Below are 15072 nucleotides of genomic sequence, written 5' to 3'. Positions count from 1 at the left end.
CGATAATGCTAATTTTCCTTTTATCGGTGCTGATCTGATATGTGATGGGTATATTTGCATAAGAGACTAAGGCACAGGCCTGCTTTAATAAAATGCACTCTGCTTTATTAGAAAGTGACAGTAGAAATGTATAAAAGCTACTACAAATCTATGTACATGGGCATCAGCACTAGCCCACAGGCCTTTCCTGTGGACACAGCCAAGTCTGCAGTGTTTGAGGACAGGAAGGGAGCTCTGTCTTCCCGGTAGGAAGCAGGAGCAGGGAAGACTGCCTGTATGGGAAACTCACAGTGGAATTAAGTGACATGTTGCCTGTGTGATGTGGTGTTCCCTTTCTGGTGTGTTAGGCCTGGCTAAGGCGAGTGGCAGGGTACCCTGTTTGCACAGTGGCGGCTGCTCTTCCAGCCTGGCGCAAGGTTAGTGCTGAGCCTTGGCCTACAGCGGGTTTCTCCTCACGTCGATCATGGCAGGGTGGCAAGGCACAGGTGCCACACTGGGACTGGCTCTGCGCAGCTCCCGCCGACACTTGGGTAACAGTGCTGGGTTCCAGGGCAGAAGCACCTCATGGGGCTGCCCTGACCTGAGCACATGCTCGGCCTCCCTCTGCCGGAGCTCTGGTGGGCAGTCGTTGGGCAGGGAGGAGCGCCGCCACGTAGCAGGCAGGGGGGCGTGCACCAAGTCTCTGCTTTCCTCCTGGCACCTGGAGCTTTCTCCAGTGCAGGCGGGCTGTGAATCCACGAGAGCTGGGCCAGGTTCTTCACAGGGTGGAAGCAGGGTGGGAGCTCTGTCCCCAGCCCCGGGCCAGCTCCTTTCCAGTCCTGCAGGAGACAACAAGCATTCGGTCAAGACAGCCACCCCTCACTGCTGGACAACATAGGAACTTGGGGCACCTGTTATCCAGTAGAGTGAATGGGTCTGTAGTGTTTCCCCTGCTGCTTGTGTAAGCCTCAGCTACAGCAACAGCCTCTGGCAGGGGATGATCCTTGCTCACCTTGCTGCTCCAGAAGCAATTTAAACCAGGGGTGTTCAGTGCCCAGCCCACAGTCCTGTGTCATCCAGCCTGTTGGGCTCCCCACAGATCTGGAAATTTGAGGCAGGAAAGTGATGGCACAGCTCCCTCACAGCTAAATGTCCAGACCCTTAAGGAACTCCACACAGCTGTGCACTGGATCCAGCATCTGATCCCAGTGTGCAGGGCTAGGTGGAGGCAGCACCAGGCCCCAGGCCCAAATACTAACTGGGGGGGAGAGCGGGTGTTGATGGGAGAGGGTGCCCCCTAGGACCCAACCTTGGTAGAACAGGGTAGTGCCAGGACCCTAGGGACCAATCCTGGCATGTTGGGGGGCAGAAGGGGTGGGCTGGGCCCCCAGGGACTAGTCCCAGTGCACAGGGGCCACTGGAGGTAATGCCAGAGCCTGGCCTGGGGGCTCTGGCACATGGACCACTCCACCCCACAGGGCCAAAAGGTTGAGCATCACTCGTTTAGACTCCTCTGCTCATACAAATGCATGTGAAAGTGCTGCTAACCCTCCCAATGGCAACTGCAGCCTCCCTTACCTTTGGCTTGCCCACCCAGGTGGCTCAGATCACTCAGCCTCTGGTTCAGCTCCTGGTTTGCCCACATGTAACAGTTCAGTTCCTTCTCCAGTGTTTGGATCCTTGCCTCATACTGGAGCTTGCTGCTGGCCAGCCCCTCATCCAGGTGCTCTACAAAGAGAAGGTGCAAGGCTGGCTTTGAAAAAGCTGCTGTAATTACCCTGTGAAGGGATGGGGGGGGAGAGGGTTGGCTCAGGCACGGCTGTCGGGGAGTCCATGGGCTGGAGGGAGCAGAGGAGGTGGCTGGGACTCACCGCGGCTCTGCTGGAGCAGGAGCTGGATGTTCTGCTCATGCTCCTTCTGCTGCAGGGTGAGCTGGCGATCCATTTCCAGGCGCTGACGCTCCACCGCCACCTCCAGCCACGACACCAGCTGCTGCTGCTCCTCCAGCTGCATCTCCAGCTCCGAGAAAGCAATATGCTGCCTGTGCTGGTCCTCTCGCAGTGTCACCACCTGCCCAGGGACCCAGAGCAAGCCACCAGTCAGACCTTCCTTGGGTTTGGCAACCTCCTTCCCCATGTCCAGCAACTGACCAAGGCCATTTCATGGTGTAGGAAGGACATGAACTTTGAGGAAACCCTGTCCCTCACAGAGCAGCAGTTGCCTGAGCAGCAATCAGGGCACTGCATGAACTGCCACTGCAGACAGCTGAGGAGCCAGGCCCTGGTTGAGACCCAGGGACCCATGAGAGGACCCAGCATTTCTGCCCTGCTGAAGGTGTTTGCAGAACTGCTGAGTTTGTAGCATGGAAGCTTTGCAAGGGGAAGCGAAGTGTCAAGGGGAGGAAGCGGGGAGCTCCCAATGGCAGGCCAGGGGCTGGAGCTGAGGCAGGGCATGCAGCTGGCTCCCACCTTATCAAAGTACTTGCAGAGCAGTGCCCGCGTCTCAGAAGAGGACAGGTAACTGAGCTTGGCCATGAGATTCATCTCGCACTGGGACAGCAGGCTGGCCGAGGCCCGCAACACCCGCTGCCGGCACGTGATCGACTCGTTCTTGTACTCAATGGCTGCATCCAGTGCCTCGATGGCCTCGTCCAGCTGGAACAAGATCCGTTCCTCCTGCCACCCAGGAGTGGAGAAAGGAAGGCAGCTGCTGTCACTGTGGATTAGAGCCGGGCAGCACCTCTCACCCAGTAGGAGAATCAGGAATGGGAGGGGCAAACTATACCCAGGTCCCAGCCTCGTGACGCCCCTCCCATCTATTCTGCTCCTGCCCCAAATGCACACTGCTCTTGTCCCAGCTGCAGTAGCTGCCATCTGTGCTGGACAGGGCCCAGCAGAGTCTGTTTCCCTGGGACCACAACGAGCTAGTGAACAGGGTGGGAAGGGCAGAGGCAGCAGCCCTGGCCAGCCCCTCCCACATGGCAGCAGGGTACCTCTGGGGACAGCAGGGTGCCCTGGCGCAGCTTGTTGTCGATCTCCAGCCTCTGCTTGAGCAGTTGGTCCTTCTCCTGACGCAAGTTGTTGATCTCTTGACGGATCTGCTGCTGGTCGTGGGCACTGCCATGGCGGAGCTGCCCATTCTTCTCCATCAGCTCCTTCTCCAGGTACTCCAGGCGGCTGGACATGCGCTCAATGTCATCAGTCAGGGCCTGGGGCAGCAGGAGGAACAGGACCCCCAATGACCATCTTGTCCTGGGAAATCCAGGCCTTCCACTGCCCTCCCTCCACCCTCCACTTCACCTGCCCAAGCCGAGGACAATCCAAGTCACCATGAAACCCCTGTGAGGGAAGGTGTCCAAGACAGCTCACTGAGGAGGCTGAGGAGCTCAGGTCAGGGCACCTCCTGTAGCCTGCCAAGCACCTTGCCCTCCAGCCAACTCAAGTCCGGGTGCCAAGGGGCAGGACATTGGAGCAACCCCCAGTTGCCCACCTGGCTAGAGCGGAGTCTCTTGCTCTCCAGGCCATTCTTTTCCTGCAGCAACGCTTCCTTTTTGGCCACAATGGCTTCCCGTTTCCTCAGCTCATCCTCCAGCTCATCCAAGGCATGACGCTGCTCCAGGACTTTGTCCATCTCCATGTCCAACCACTTCTTCTGTTCTTCAATTTTCTGATGGAAGGGAAGGGAAACACAGGGGAGAGTTACACACAGCTGCATCAGTGACTGGGAGCTGGGGTCAGGTCAGGGGGAAGAGGCTTCTACTGGCTGATGTGGGTCCTATTATTGGAGATTTGAGTACATCTGCCTACCAGATGTACCCTCGTGGCCCCAGGAGGGAGGCAGGCTGGCAATCTCCACCTTTCAGTAGCAGCCTGGGGCACAGGGAGTCAGGCTGAGCAGGAAACAGCACGCCGACCCCAGAGAAGCAGGTGACTGCTCTGCCTAGTGGCCAGCCTCTCTCACCCACCTGGCCCAGCCTCTGGCAGATGGGGTTCCACTCCCACAACTTCATGCCTCACCTACCAGGAGTCTCATGGGGTTGGGAGGATCCCAGCAAAGGCAAGCTGGGACTGTGGGGTATCAGCAGCATGTGGGACTCTCTCCCAAGGCACGGAGAGAGTGCTGAGGCAAAGGTTGAGCTTCTCCTGCCCAGCAGGGAGATTTCAGAATCCCAGTGGGCCCGGGCCCAGGGACTCCATGCCTTTGCTGATGCCACGTGGTCAGGCTGGGAGGGTGTGGGGCTCCCAGCCCCTCACCTGCTGCTGCTCCAGGCTGATGACAGAGCCGTTGCTGCCACTGCGGCGCTTCCTCTGGAAAGCAGCAATCTCCTCAGTCTTGATACGCAGGATCTTCTGATGCTGCTCATGCTTCAGCTCCAGCTCCTGTGTGGGGGGGAGGAAGCAGCGGGGTGTTGGAAGAGCACAGGAAGGGGCTGATCCAAAGCCAGGGACAGAGGAACAGATTTGAACTCCTCGGGACCTCACTCACCAATCACCCTAGCTGGCTTCCCCAGGTGCTGCAGTACAGTCTCCCACAGCCTGCTGCTGGCTGGGACACAGAGCCCTTCCCCTCACTCCACAATCCCACCAGAGTTACCGCAGTTCCTGGTTGGCACGTGAGGCTAGGAGCTCCCCACAACACCCAAAGCAGCTTCCCCCACCCTCCAGCTGGGCCCCCAGCCTGGTACCAGCAAGCAAGCCTGAGACTCACCTTGACCCGGTGCTGCCGCTTGTGCACCTCAGTCTCCAGGCGCCGCTTCTGGTCTGTCTCTTCCCGCAGCCGCCGTTGGAGCTGTCCCTGCTGCCGCCGCATCAGCTGGATGTTCCTCTCCAGGTCTTGCACCCGCTTCTCATTCTGAGCTGACAACGACACTAGCCTCTCTGTCACCTGCTGCTTTTCACGCAGGACCTGCCACAGGATGACTGCACTTAGCCTTGGCAGAGTACCCCCCATCCTGCTCCTTAGAGGAGGCAGCCCTCAGCTTTCCTCTCACCCCAAGGGCCACAGCCCAGGACAGGCAGGCCAAAGCCCCTGGAGGCCAGCACTGAGCAACCCTGCTCACACTGACCTGTGCCTTGCTCTGTGCAGCTGCCACCCTTGTGCGGTACTCCTGAAGCCGGCGCTTTTCCCCAGCATCCTGCAGCTCCTTGCCCTCCAGCTCCTGCAGCTGCTTCTGGCTGTGGCTCAGCTCAGCTCGCACCTGCTCTGCCTCCTGCTCCAGCTCACTGATTTTCTGGCAATATTGCTTGTTCATGGCCTGGGCATCCTTGCCTGGAATGCACATGTAAGCATCTGCCCCACTGCCCCCCAGCCCGGTTCCCAGATCTCCTCCCAAACCAACCGGAGGCTCTAGGCACCTGCCAGATAACCTGGAGTAGGAGTGGTAGCAGTATGGCACAGGACCTTTGCCAGTACCACTTGCAGGGGGTACACGTTGGCTCCAATGACAAGGAGCTATTTCCCTTTGATGGGATTCAGCTGTTCAATAACAGCCACACAACTCAGGGCTGGGAGGGGACTCGCCCTTGCTCTGCCCCACCCACCTCCTACAAGAGTCAGCTATGCCCCTAACTTGCCCCCCTCTGGCCTTCCTTCCTAGTCACCCTAGAGGCTGCAGCGGCTGGGGCTGGTTGCTAAGCCACAGCCCTTCTTCCATTAGACAAGGCATAGGGGGCAGGCACACACAGGGAGGGAAGGGGAGCCATGGAAGGAAGTCCACTCCAGCCTCGCTGGGGAAAGCTCTTCTTGTGGCTGCAAGCCCCCACCCTGTCCCCACTGCGCACCTGTCTTGATGAGCTCTGTAATCAACTCCTCCTTCATGCGAATGTTTATTGCCAGGTCCCGGATTTTCTGCTGTGCTCGCACCAGTCGCCATTCCGAGTCCTTTGTTGACAGGCCACCCCCTGGACCAGATGGCTCCCTCCTCCTGCAGGCCCCTGCCACATAAAGCAAGATGCCCTGAGACCCCACCCAGCAGGTGCCCAATCCCTATGGACACAGGCCAGCCCACCAGCAGAGCTGGCAGAACACAGCTCCTGTTGCCCTCATCTAGGAAGCACACATGCAGCTCTGGAGGCCTTCAGATCCCAGCATGCAGTGCTCTATCTAGATGAAAGCAGCCAGGCCACAAACTCTAGTAGTCCTGAGAGCCCCACAGGTGCTGGGCTGCACTGGGCATTCAGGGTGCCCCTGCACTGCCTTTCTTCTGCAGTTAAGCACTTGGAGAGGCTTCGCGCTACTGTCCCCAGCACTGCCTGCCAATCCCTCAGGGAAAGTGTCCACTTACCCTTGGGCAGCTCGAGGGGCTCCTCCTGGCCAGGTGGGAGTTTGCCTCTGCTCTGCTCCTTAATCCCCTTGCTGCAAACCTCCTTTTTGCTCCAGCTGTGGATCCCATTTCTAGAAGAGCAGCAAATAACTCCATTTAGCTGGGTCCAGGCTTAGCCAGGACCAAAGGAAGGTAGGCCTGCTCCAAACCTGCCATGTAGCACCAGGTGAAAAGACAGGGATGCCAGGATGCCCGCAGGCCATCAGGCAGGGACGCTAAGTGAGAGTGGGGCTCAGGAGATGGCAGGACTGTGGCTGGGGCTACGAGAGAAGGGGCAGGCTCACATCCCAGTCAGCATGTTTCCCCTTGGGTGGGCACCCACAGTAGGTGGCAGCCTCAGCAGATAGACCAAAGGCTCTACAGCCCCAGAGACATAGCTCCCTTCAGTTCTCTCCTGATCTGGCTGAGACACAGAGATGGAAAGCAAACCCTGTCACTCTGCTGGGCCCCATCAGGGAAGGCTCAGGGGACCTCAGGCCACCACCTCTGCCCTCCACTAGTACCAGCCTCTGCAATTATTATGGACAAGACTCTGGACTGCAGTTCAGGCATTACAAAGGCACTGTCATGTCCTGATTCTTCCTGCTTCATCTCTTTGGGTTTTAGAAGCACCTCTCAGGTGCAGAGGATATGCAGCCCTCCCAGCCAAAGCCAGCCCAAATCCTGTAGCTCTGTTGAGGAAGAGTCATTCTGGGCAGTGGCCAGATGGGCCCTTGTCCTGGACAAGATCTGGCAGGGCCTGGCAATGGCCTGGCATGAGCAGCTAAATCTCACCTGCACTGTTGCAGAGATGGTTTGGGCTCCACCTCTTCCTCCTCTCCTGAGGACAGCTCTGCTGGCCTCTCCAAATCCTTGCTGAGTGGCTGTATCAGCACCATATCTTTGGCCTCCAGGCCACAGGCCAAACCCTGAACACAGTTTCGAGAAGACACCACCAGGTCCTCGCCATCATCAGACAGGCTGCTGCTAAGCTGCCAGGGCAGAGAGATGGGGGAAAGGGAAGTGTTGGTGCATAGGGACAGACACACACCACCCAGGCAACAGAGTTCTGCAGAAGCACTTCAGTTAGCCTGCTTCCTCTGCTAGATATGAAGGCAGCATGGAGCTGAAAGACTTTACAAGCAGACCTAGTGAGGTCCTGGACCCAGGCAGCTGATCTCAGATGTGCTGCTGCCTGAGCTCAGATCAAAGCCTGAGTGCTCAGCCTAAAACATGGTTTTCCCAAATCTCTCATGCCAGAGAAGGCAGCCTTAGAGCCAAGGACTGGTTTCACTGTGGAGCCGCTTCCCCACTCAGGTGCAGCAGGAGGGACTGGGCTACAGGTCCTAACATGGTGGGAACTACGCAGATCCCAAGAGCAGAAGTCCGGTACCTGGGATGACTGATGCACTTACCTTTCTGCAATGAACCCTTCCACTCTGGTTGGCAAAGGAGGGCCTGGATGGCACCATACTGAGGCTGTGGTACTGCCCAGCATCCACTGGGGCTGTGTGGGGTCTCTGCAAGATTCCCACCAGGTGAACATCCTGCAGGAGCTCTGGCATGCAGGTGGGTGCCACCATCTCCAGGCGCAGGCGGAGCTCAAAGATCTTGTCCTGCTGCTCCTGCAACTTGTCACTCTGGAAAATGGAGGAAGAAGATTGTTTCCCACGCGTGCACCCTAGGCCTCCCACTAGCTCAGGAACCAACAGGCCATGCTCTTTCCCCCACTCCACCCCAGCAGCCAGATGGGGATAGCAGAGCAACAGCAGGGAACTCTGGCTGTGTATCAGGGCACTAAAACAATCACAAAGGAGAAGCCCAGCTCAGAAGGAGAAGCATGGGGCAAGCAGTGCTTCAGATCAAAAATCCCAAATGGGCTTGGTCTGTGTGCAGAGTAAAGGTGCAATGGTGGCAAAGGGAGCAAGAGACCCTGGGAACCCAGGGAGGGCAAAGAATGGGGCTGGCTGGCACCAAGAGGGATTGGATGAAAAAGGGATCTTTGCATGGGTGTAGGCCAAGGCTACATACTTGCAGCTTGTACTGCTCCATGGCATCCTCCAGGGCAGCCAGGAAGTCCCGGTTCTCCTCCTCCAGCCTCTCCACTTGCCTCTGCAACCTGACCACGTGCTCCTCCTTGCCCAATTCACACCCATTCTCTAGGCTCACCTGGCCCCAGGGAGGGAAGAAAGAAACTGCATCAGGATCCCCAAAGCTGGGGCACACACCCTGCCACACACCCTGACTTCTTTAGCAGGAAAAACTAAAGGAGAAACTATTCCAGACTCATGGATTCCCGGACAGCAAGATAATGATGTTCTGCCCCAGCAGGAGCCAGGACTCCCCAGCCAGTCCTGCCCCATCTCTTGCACTATGAACGACATGTGCCCCCAGAGGCTGAGGGGACACAGCGATCACCTGCAGGTGGCAGCGGGGAGCTCCTGCAGGTAGCCATGGGGGTGTCAGTGGCAGGAGGTGGTGGGGGGTGGGGGTGGTGAGCACCAGCCCCTGGTTAGCGACCACCTGCAGACACTACCGGCAGTGTTGGTGGCAGCCACTGGCGATTGACAGCTGCCCACAGACGCCACTGGCGGTGTTGGTGGCAGAGGGGGAATGTGGCGAACGACAACCATCCACAAGCGCCACCAGCAGTGCTGGCGGTGCTTTTCTCAGGGAGTGCACCGCCAACCTCAGAGGGTGCACGTGAACCCCCTATGCATCGCCATTGTCTTGTACTGAGGGCCTGTGCAGAAGTTGCTTTGCACCCCATAGACAACTGACTCTCAGTGCTTGGTCATGTGAGCTTCATGTGTCCCCTATTTCTGAGGGACTCAGAGGCTCGAGGACGATGTTTGTGAGGTGCTTTGTGTTCCTTGGCTAAGGGGGCCTCTGCACTGTTAGTACAGGGCCCCCAAGAGCTAGCAGGGTTAGAAAATGTCTGGTCAGGCAGCAGCAGGGCCTCAGCCTCCCCACCCCACAATCCATATGGCAGCTAAGTTGTACGGGGCATAAGGGGGAGCATGCATCTTCTGACATACCACAGCCCCTCCCCAGAGTACCACACACCCTGGGAGGGAGAGCAAAGCCACAACACTCATCCTTTTACTGAGGAGCTCATCTGCCTGGGCATATCACTTAGCAGCAGTTCCTCCATGCTCTCCCTGCATGCACTCCTTGTGCATGCTAACTGGCTGCCCCTTCACCCTCCAAACTAAGTGCCCATGGTGGGGGAAGCAGCCTGTGTTCCACAGGTTTGCCCCTTCCTCACCATGCACAAGCCCAAAGGGTCTTGTCCAGGACTACAGGAATTTGAGCTTGGATCTTCCAGGGTGGTGCCCTCACTGGTGTCCTGTGCCTTTACAGGCTCCACACACCTCTACATGTGTTCAAACCTGGGACAATCTGCCCTCAATCTCCACCTCCAATGCTAACAGTGTTTCCTCTGCTTTTCTAACCAGGTGCCTCCAAGGGCTCGGTTCTGACAAACACCACCTCCTGTAGCTGGGTCTACCTGGTAGTTTCCCCAGCACTCCCTGGCAGTCAGCAAACCACACCAGAGGCCCATGGTCATACTGCCCCTGTGCTCAAACAAGGCCGACGCCCTGTACCTGGACCTTTGCTGGCTTTGAGCCCTGTGCCTTGGGGCTTCGGTCCTCTGCTGAAGTGCTCTCAATGCCACTATCCAGGCCAGCCGAGGTCAACTCGCTCCTCTCGCTCTCCACCGCACACAGCCACTCCTTCACCCGTAGGACCTGCTCCACCGTGAGGCTGCTTTCTTCCTGCAGCTCCATCAGGAGCCGGTAGGCAGCATCAGTGCAGGTCCGGTAGTGAGCGCACTCGGCCAGCACATGGGCCACGTGGTCCTGGGAGCCCTGCTTGGCTGTATCCGAGCGGTTTATGATGCGGGTCTCAGAGCGGTGCCGCTGTTCCAGTGCCTTCTGCAGGCTCTTGATCTGCAGCTGCAGCTCCTCCACATGCTCAGTCTCTTTGCGGCAGTTCACCACAGCCTTGTTTTGGATGTTCTGGGCACGGCTGGCATAATTCAGTGTATTGAGGGTCTCATCAAAGTCAGAGGAGGAAGGGCTGATACAGGCAATCATGACAGTGTGGGCATTGCCTCCAAGGGAGTCTTTCAGGATCCTGAGAAGAGTTGAGAAGGAAAATCAGAGAAAAATGCCACAGCCCACCATCTTGTAGACCCACAGGGGCTGGGGCAGGGTTTTGCCAGCACTACCCCTCCTGAAACCCAAGAACTGCAAAGTGCTTCCCTCATATTCTACCTAGACCTGGTGAAAGGGGTCAGGATAGCAGCCCTGAGGGAGCGAACAGCCTGCAACACTGCTGACTTCTCCCTTAATAGTCCCTTAGTACTGACTGGAGATGCCACCACTGGCAGCAAGCAGGAATTCAGATTCTGGAGACATTGGCTGAGGATGACAATAAAGGAGTCAGGTCTAGGTCCAAACATGGACACATCTTTGCTGGGAACTAGACTGAAACCAACTTATTTCATACAAGCTCCCATGCAGATGTCTAATGGCAGCATCTTCAGGTCACTGCTAATCAGGAATGGGCAGGAAATTCTTCAGGAGCTCCTAATCCTTTAAGCAACAGCACATAGGTCACCCCGATGTGATGCATTACAATGGAAAAGCTTTGGAAGAAGTTGGATTTTCAGTCTTTCCTTGGCTCTGTTTCACACTCAAGACTGACATGCCCGGGAGATGCATGGTCTTCCAAAGAGACGTTCCACTGACGCCTTCAGAACCAAGCACACAGTCTGAAAGCCTCAGAGAACGACCATTGTGGGCAAGTCCCAGCAAATTCAACTCGTGCAAGCAAAGGGCTTCTGACACCAAACCTGACTGACCAAGCTAGCCCTTTCCTTCAGCATGCTGGGAAGGGATAAGGAGGCCAAAGGGCCCCGCTGCAGGATTGAATGTGCACGGGAGACAAGGCCATATGAGCAGCCCAGGGGCCTTGTGGTACCTGGTGATTTTGGAATCCCGGTAGGGGATGTGGCTACACTTCCGGCGGGGGTCTCCCAAGGCACTGATCACATTCCCCAGGGCCAGCAACCCACTGTTGATTTGGATGCTCTCCTTCAGCCTCTCTCCCGTGTTTCCAGTCTTTACAACCCGCTCTGAACCCGCTAGGTCTACAAAGTGGAATTTGGAGACCAGAACTTGGCCTGAGGCCAGGCCCACGGAGCAGTTATGGAGGGCGAGGCGGCCGGCACCCCGCCGCTGTTCCATGGTCACTGTGAAGATGGTGTGCGAACGGCTTGACTGTATGTTGATGTGGGTGGCTCCTGTGTGCTTGGCCGTGTTCCCCATTTCCAGCAGGCTCAGGACCTCATCCAGCCCCTCCACTTCTGTCTCTTTCACTCCATACAGCACTGCAACAAGACAAGAAGAGTAGCAGGAACAGTCTGCATTGGTGCCAAGGAAATCTGCACAAAGGGACAGTCGGGACATCAGCACTGGAAGGGCATCTAGGTCATGCTCAGAGAACACCCTAAGGGAAATCTGTCCCCTGCATATAGGATTTCCCCTTGGTTATTTGGGTACATGGTTACTGTTGTGATGCATACACAGCTGTGCTATCGTGAAGGATACACAAGCTCAGTCACAAGTATACAACCAGCATTGGCTCATTGAGGGAAACAAATCCCTCCTTCCTATCAGTCTAACAGCATGGACCACACACAGACAGATAAAGCCAAGCAGAGCTACCATCAGAAATGGCCCTAGAACTGAAAAATTGGTCCAGGCCCCACTCAAGCTCTCTAGAAGAGCAAGGCCTCTACAGCATCATTTGGCTGAACTTCCTGGGTCCCAGACATGCTGAAGAAAGAGGAGTCATAGGCTTCAAGTGTTGCTGAGAACTGAGGCCAGAGGGCGTCCCTTCCCATGCTGTGCCATGCTACAGAAACACAGAGCTTTCAAAGGGGATGGACCAGTAGTGAGGCAGCAGAAAAATTCTTACCTAAGGCCCATCTCTCTTCTGGCCTAGCAATACCCAATACCCCTTGAAGGGTATGACAAGCCAGAATGAAGATGCAGCTCAGAACAACCCCTACCCCTATGGCAGTCAGCCCAAGGCTGCTTTGCGTTTATTGACTACAATTACTTTCCTTGTTAAAGTGCCTAAACTCAAGTCTCCCATTAAGTTAGAGTAAGGAGGCAGGCCAGTTGTGTAGCCAACAGCACACAGTGGCATATGGGCGCAGGGTTACTGTTAGGAGGTCAGGTCCCTGTGCAGCTCTGGCAGGACTAACGGAGAGCTAAAAAAAAACTTCGCCTTCAGCAACAAAGCAAAGGCTGCTAGCAGCCAAAATCAGTTCCAAGATGGTCCTTGTTACAGTGTCAGAAGCTGAAGAAGAAGCAGCACCTTGCACTACTTTGCAGGGGTAAGCATCCAGCTCTGGCCAGGGAAGGGACTGCAGGAGGAAGTCTTAGAGCAGCTGCACATACCAATGTTCCCTTTGTCATCCTCACGGATTTGAATGTCCTTGCTGGCTGTATCCACTTGCAGCAGATCCCGAAACTCTTCTTTATACACCTCCAGGTAGGACACTCTGACCGTGTAGTCAATCAGGTCATTCTCGTCAATGAGTTTGAAGGCCTCAGCCATGGCACGAGGGATGATGCCCTGCTCATCCTCGTTGATGGAAGCTGGCAGGGAGAGATGCATGCAGTTATCAGGTGCAAGGGAAGCTTAAAACATCAATTCAAGGGTGGGTCCTAGCAGGAGCCAGTTTTCAGAGCACATTTCACACCGTGACACAGCTCAGTAGGGATTAAAGATCCTTAGGGGTGTTTCCTTACAATAGTTTGCTTGAGGGTGCTTGCCAGGACTCCCCTCATCCCACTACTGCTTCTCTGTTACCCTCTGCCCCAGGGGTGTTGCATTACAGTCGTGCAAACATAGGACTGCAAGGGGTTTCAGTTCATCCTATCCAATTCCCTGAATTCACAGGCACCTATTATCCAAAGGGACCTAAAGTCATCCACTCCACACTCCCGACCCTGCCCCATAAACCTCCCATAAACCTTTCATAGCAATATGAAAATCAAACCAGAAACCCCTAATCTGTGCTACAGGTAAAAAGCAAGGAAGCAAAGGACACTGCCCGTGCCCTGCCACTGCATAGAGCTTGTCAAGTGCTTCTTGAAGAGGAAAGTACATCTTCACATCAGTGGGTAACAAAGAGTGTGGAAAGGCTGCAACATCCCTTCTTTTGAGCCCAGCAGAGCTCAGAAATGTCTCCACGCACACGCACCTATTTTGGGGTAAGAATGTCCTGACATGGCCTCAGCATTCTTGAATATGAATTTCAAATTGCCCCTTTTTTGACTCTAATAAGCTAGACCTATCTGAAATGAGCATCACGCTGGGCACAGAGATAGCCCTAAGAGGGGATGGAGAGAGGAATCAAGATGCATTTAAAACACAAAACTGTTTTTATATTCTCAAAGTTAGTTTTATTTTGCATGTGCACAGTATATTTTAAGAGGTCTTGGGGGTCAAAAAAACCCAACCAGTCCCTCATTGCCAAAGCATTTCTAGGAAGAGGAAAAAGGAAACACTTCTTCTCAAACAATAATATTAACAAACCAAACAAACAAGAAAGAAAATCAGTGACAAACTCCCTGTGTTAGGGCTGATGGAGAAGTAAAGCAAGCAGGGCTCAGACATGCCAAAGGAGAAGGCATCCTTAGAAAACCAGCCAGAACGCCGCCACAAACACAATCTCCTTGCCTGCTTTCCGCAAGATAACAGAGAGGTCTGCACAGTTCATGCGCTGCTCAAGCAGTTATTTGCCTCAGACAAGCAAACTGTCCTGCAAAGTGCAGATCAGGTTCCTTCAGCGGCGTTAGTTCAGCAATGCAGGAAACCCTATGCATGGGCAGCACCTGATTGTGCTGCAAAACCCTCTGCGGGGCACCAGAAACAGACGTTTCCCTGGGACAGCTCAGACGGAGAAGCTGCAGTTCTGAGAAGGGAGTTGGACTAGACTTCTCACAGTCCCTTCCAGCCCTGCTTTCACGTGCACCGGGTACAACACGGCCACAACACAGAGGCCGAGTCCCCCCAGGTTTCCCCACCACTCCCTGTGTTTTTCAGCCCTGCTGGTGCACCGTCCCCGACTCCTGACGCTCCCATTCACCCAGCAAGACCGCAGGTTTCAGACACCCTCAGCCGCACGCCCTCTGCCCTGCAAAGCCCCGCTGCTCCCACCCCCGGTACGTTCCCTTCACCAGTGTCACCGCGCGGCGACACCTTCGCTCGCCACGCTCTGCCACCAGTAGGGACATGCGGGCCGGTCCCCCCGGACAAAGCATCACCAGCACCAGATCGGGGGGTCTGAACCGTTTGTCCCAAGGGGGTGGGCGCGCTCGGCACCGGCTGCTGGCAGGGGAAGAGGAGCTTGGGCACACGCGTGCCCGCGGAGGGCGGGAAGGGGGATGGCAGGGCCCTGGGAAGGCAGACAAGGGACAGAAGTGTCTGAGGGGAGGCAGGGCCCCGGGAACACCCTCGCTTCAGAAAGGATGTGGCCAAAGCGGAGCGAGTCCGGCCGAGGGCAAGAAAGCCGGTTCAAGGTCTGGGGAACGGGGCTGAGAAGAGAAGATGGGGGCGGGAGCGGGACGGCCGCAGCGGGGACGCCCCCGGGCACTCACAGGCGCTGGCCTGGCCGATGGTGTAGGTCTTGCCCGAGCCGGTCTGGCCGTAGGCGAGCACGGTGGCGTTGAAGCCGCGCAGGAAGGCGCGCAGCAGCGGCCGCACGC

General features: G+C 56.2%; 1 protein-coding gene across 1 annotated transcript; it reads right to left on the bottom strand.

Moving 5' to 3' along the window:
• Window positions 1-79: 79 nt before the first annotated feature.
• KIF7 (kinesin family member 7) lies at window positions 80-15070 on the bottom strand (the record flags this gene model as incomplete). Its single annotated transcript, XM_019533178.1, has 18 exons — window positions 80-818; window positions 1558-1707; window positions 1851-2049; window positions 2448-2654; window positions 2972-3187; window positions 3469-3645; window positions 4233-4358; window positions 4687-4884; window positions 5045-5247; window positions 5760-5912; window positions 6263-6372; window positions 7076-7272; window positions 7696-7920; window positions 8312-8449; window positions 9889-10420; window positions 11270-11678; window positions 12757-12957; window positions 14965-15070. Coding segments are annotated over 18 exons (3930 nt in total), but the record flags the coding sequence as incomplete, so codon positions are not given.
• Between the last annotated feature and the right edge of the window lie 2 nt (window positions 15071-15072).

The sequence above is a fragment of the Crocodylus porosus genome, unplaced genomic scaffold, assembly GCF_001723895.1.
Source record: "Crocodylus porosus isolate Cpor-Errol unplaced genomic scaffold, CroPor_comp1, whole genome shotgun sequence".
Classification (NCBI taxonomy): Eukaryota; Metazoa; Chordata; order Crocodylia; family Crocodylidae; genus Crocodylus; species Crocodylus porosus.
The sequence above is the reverse complement of the archived record's forward strand: the minus strand, read 5'-3'. Positions and strand labels throughout refer to the sequence as shown.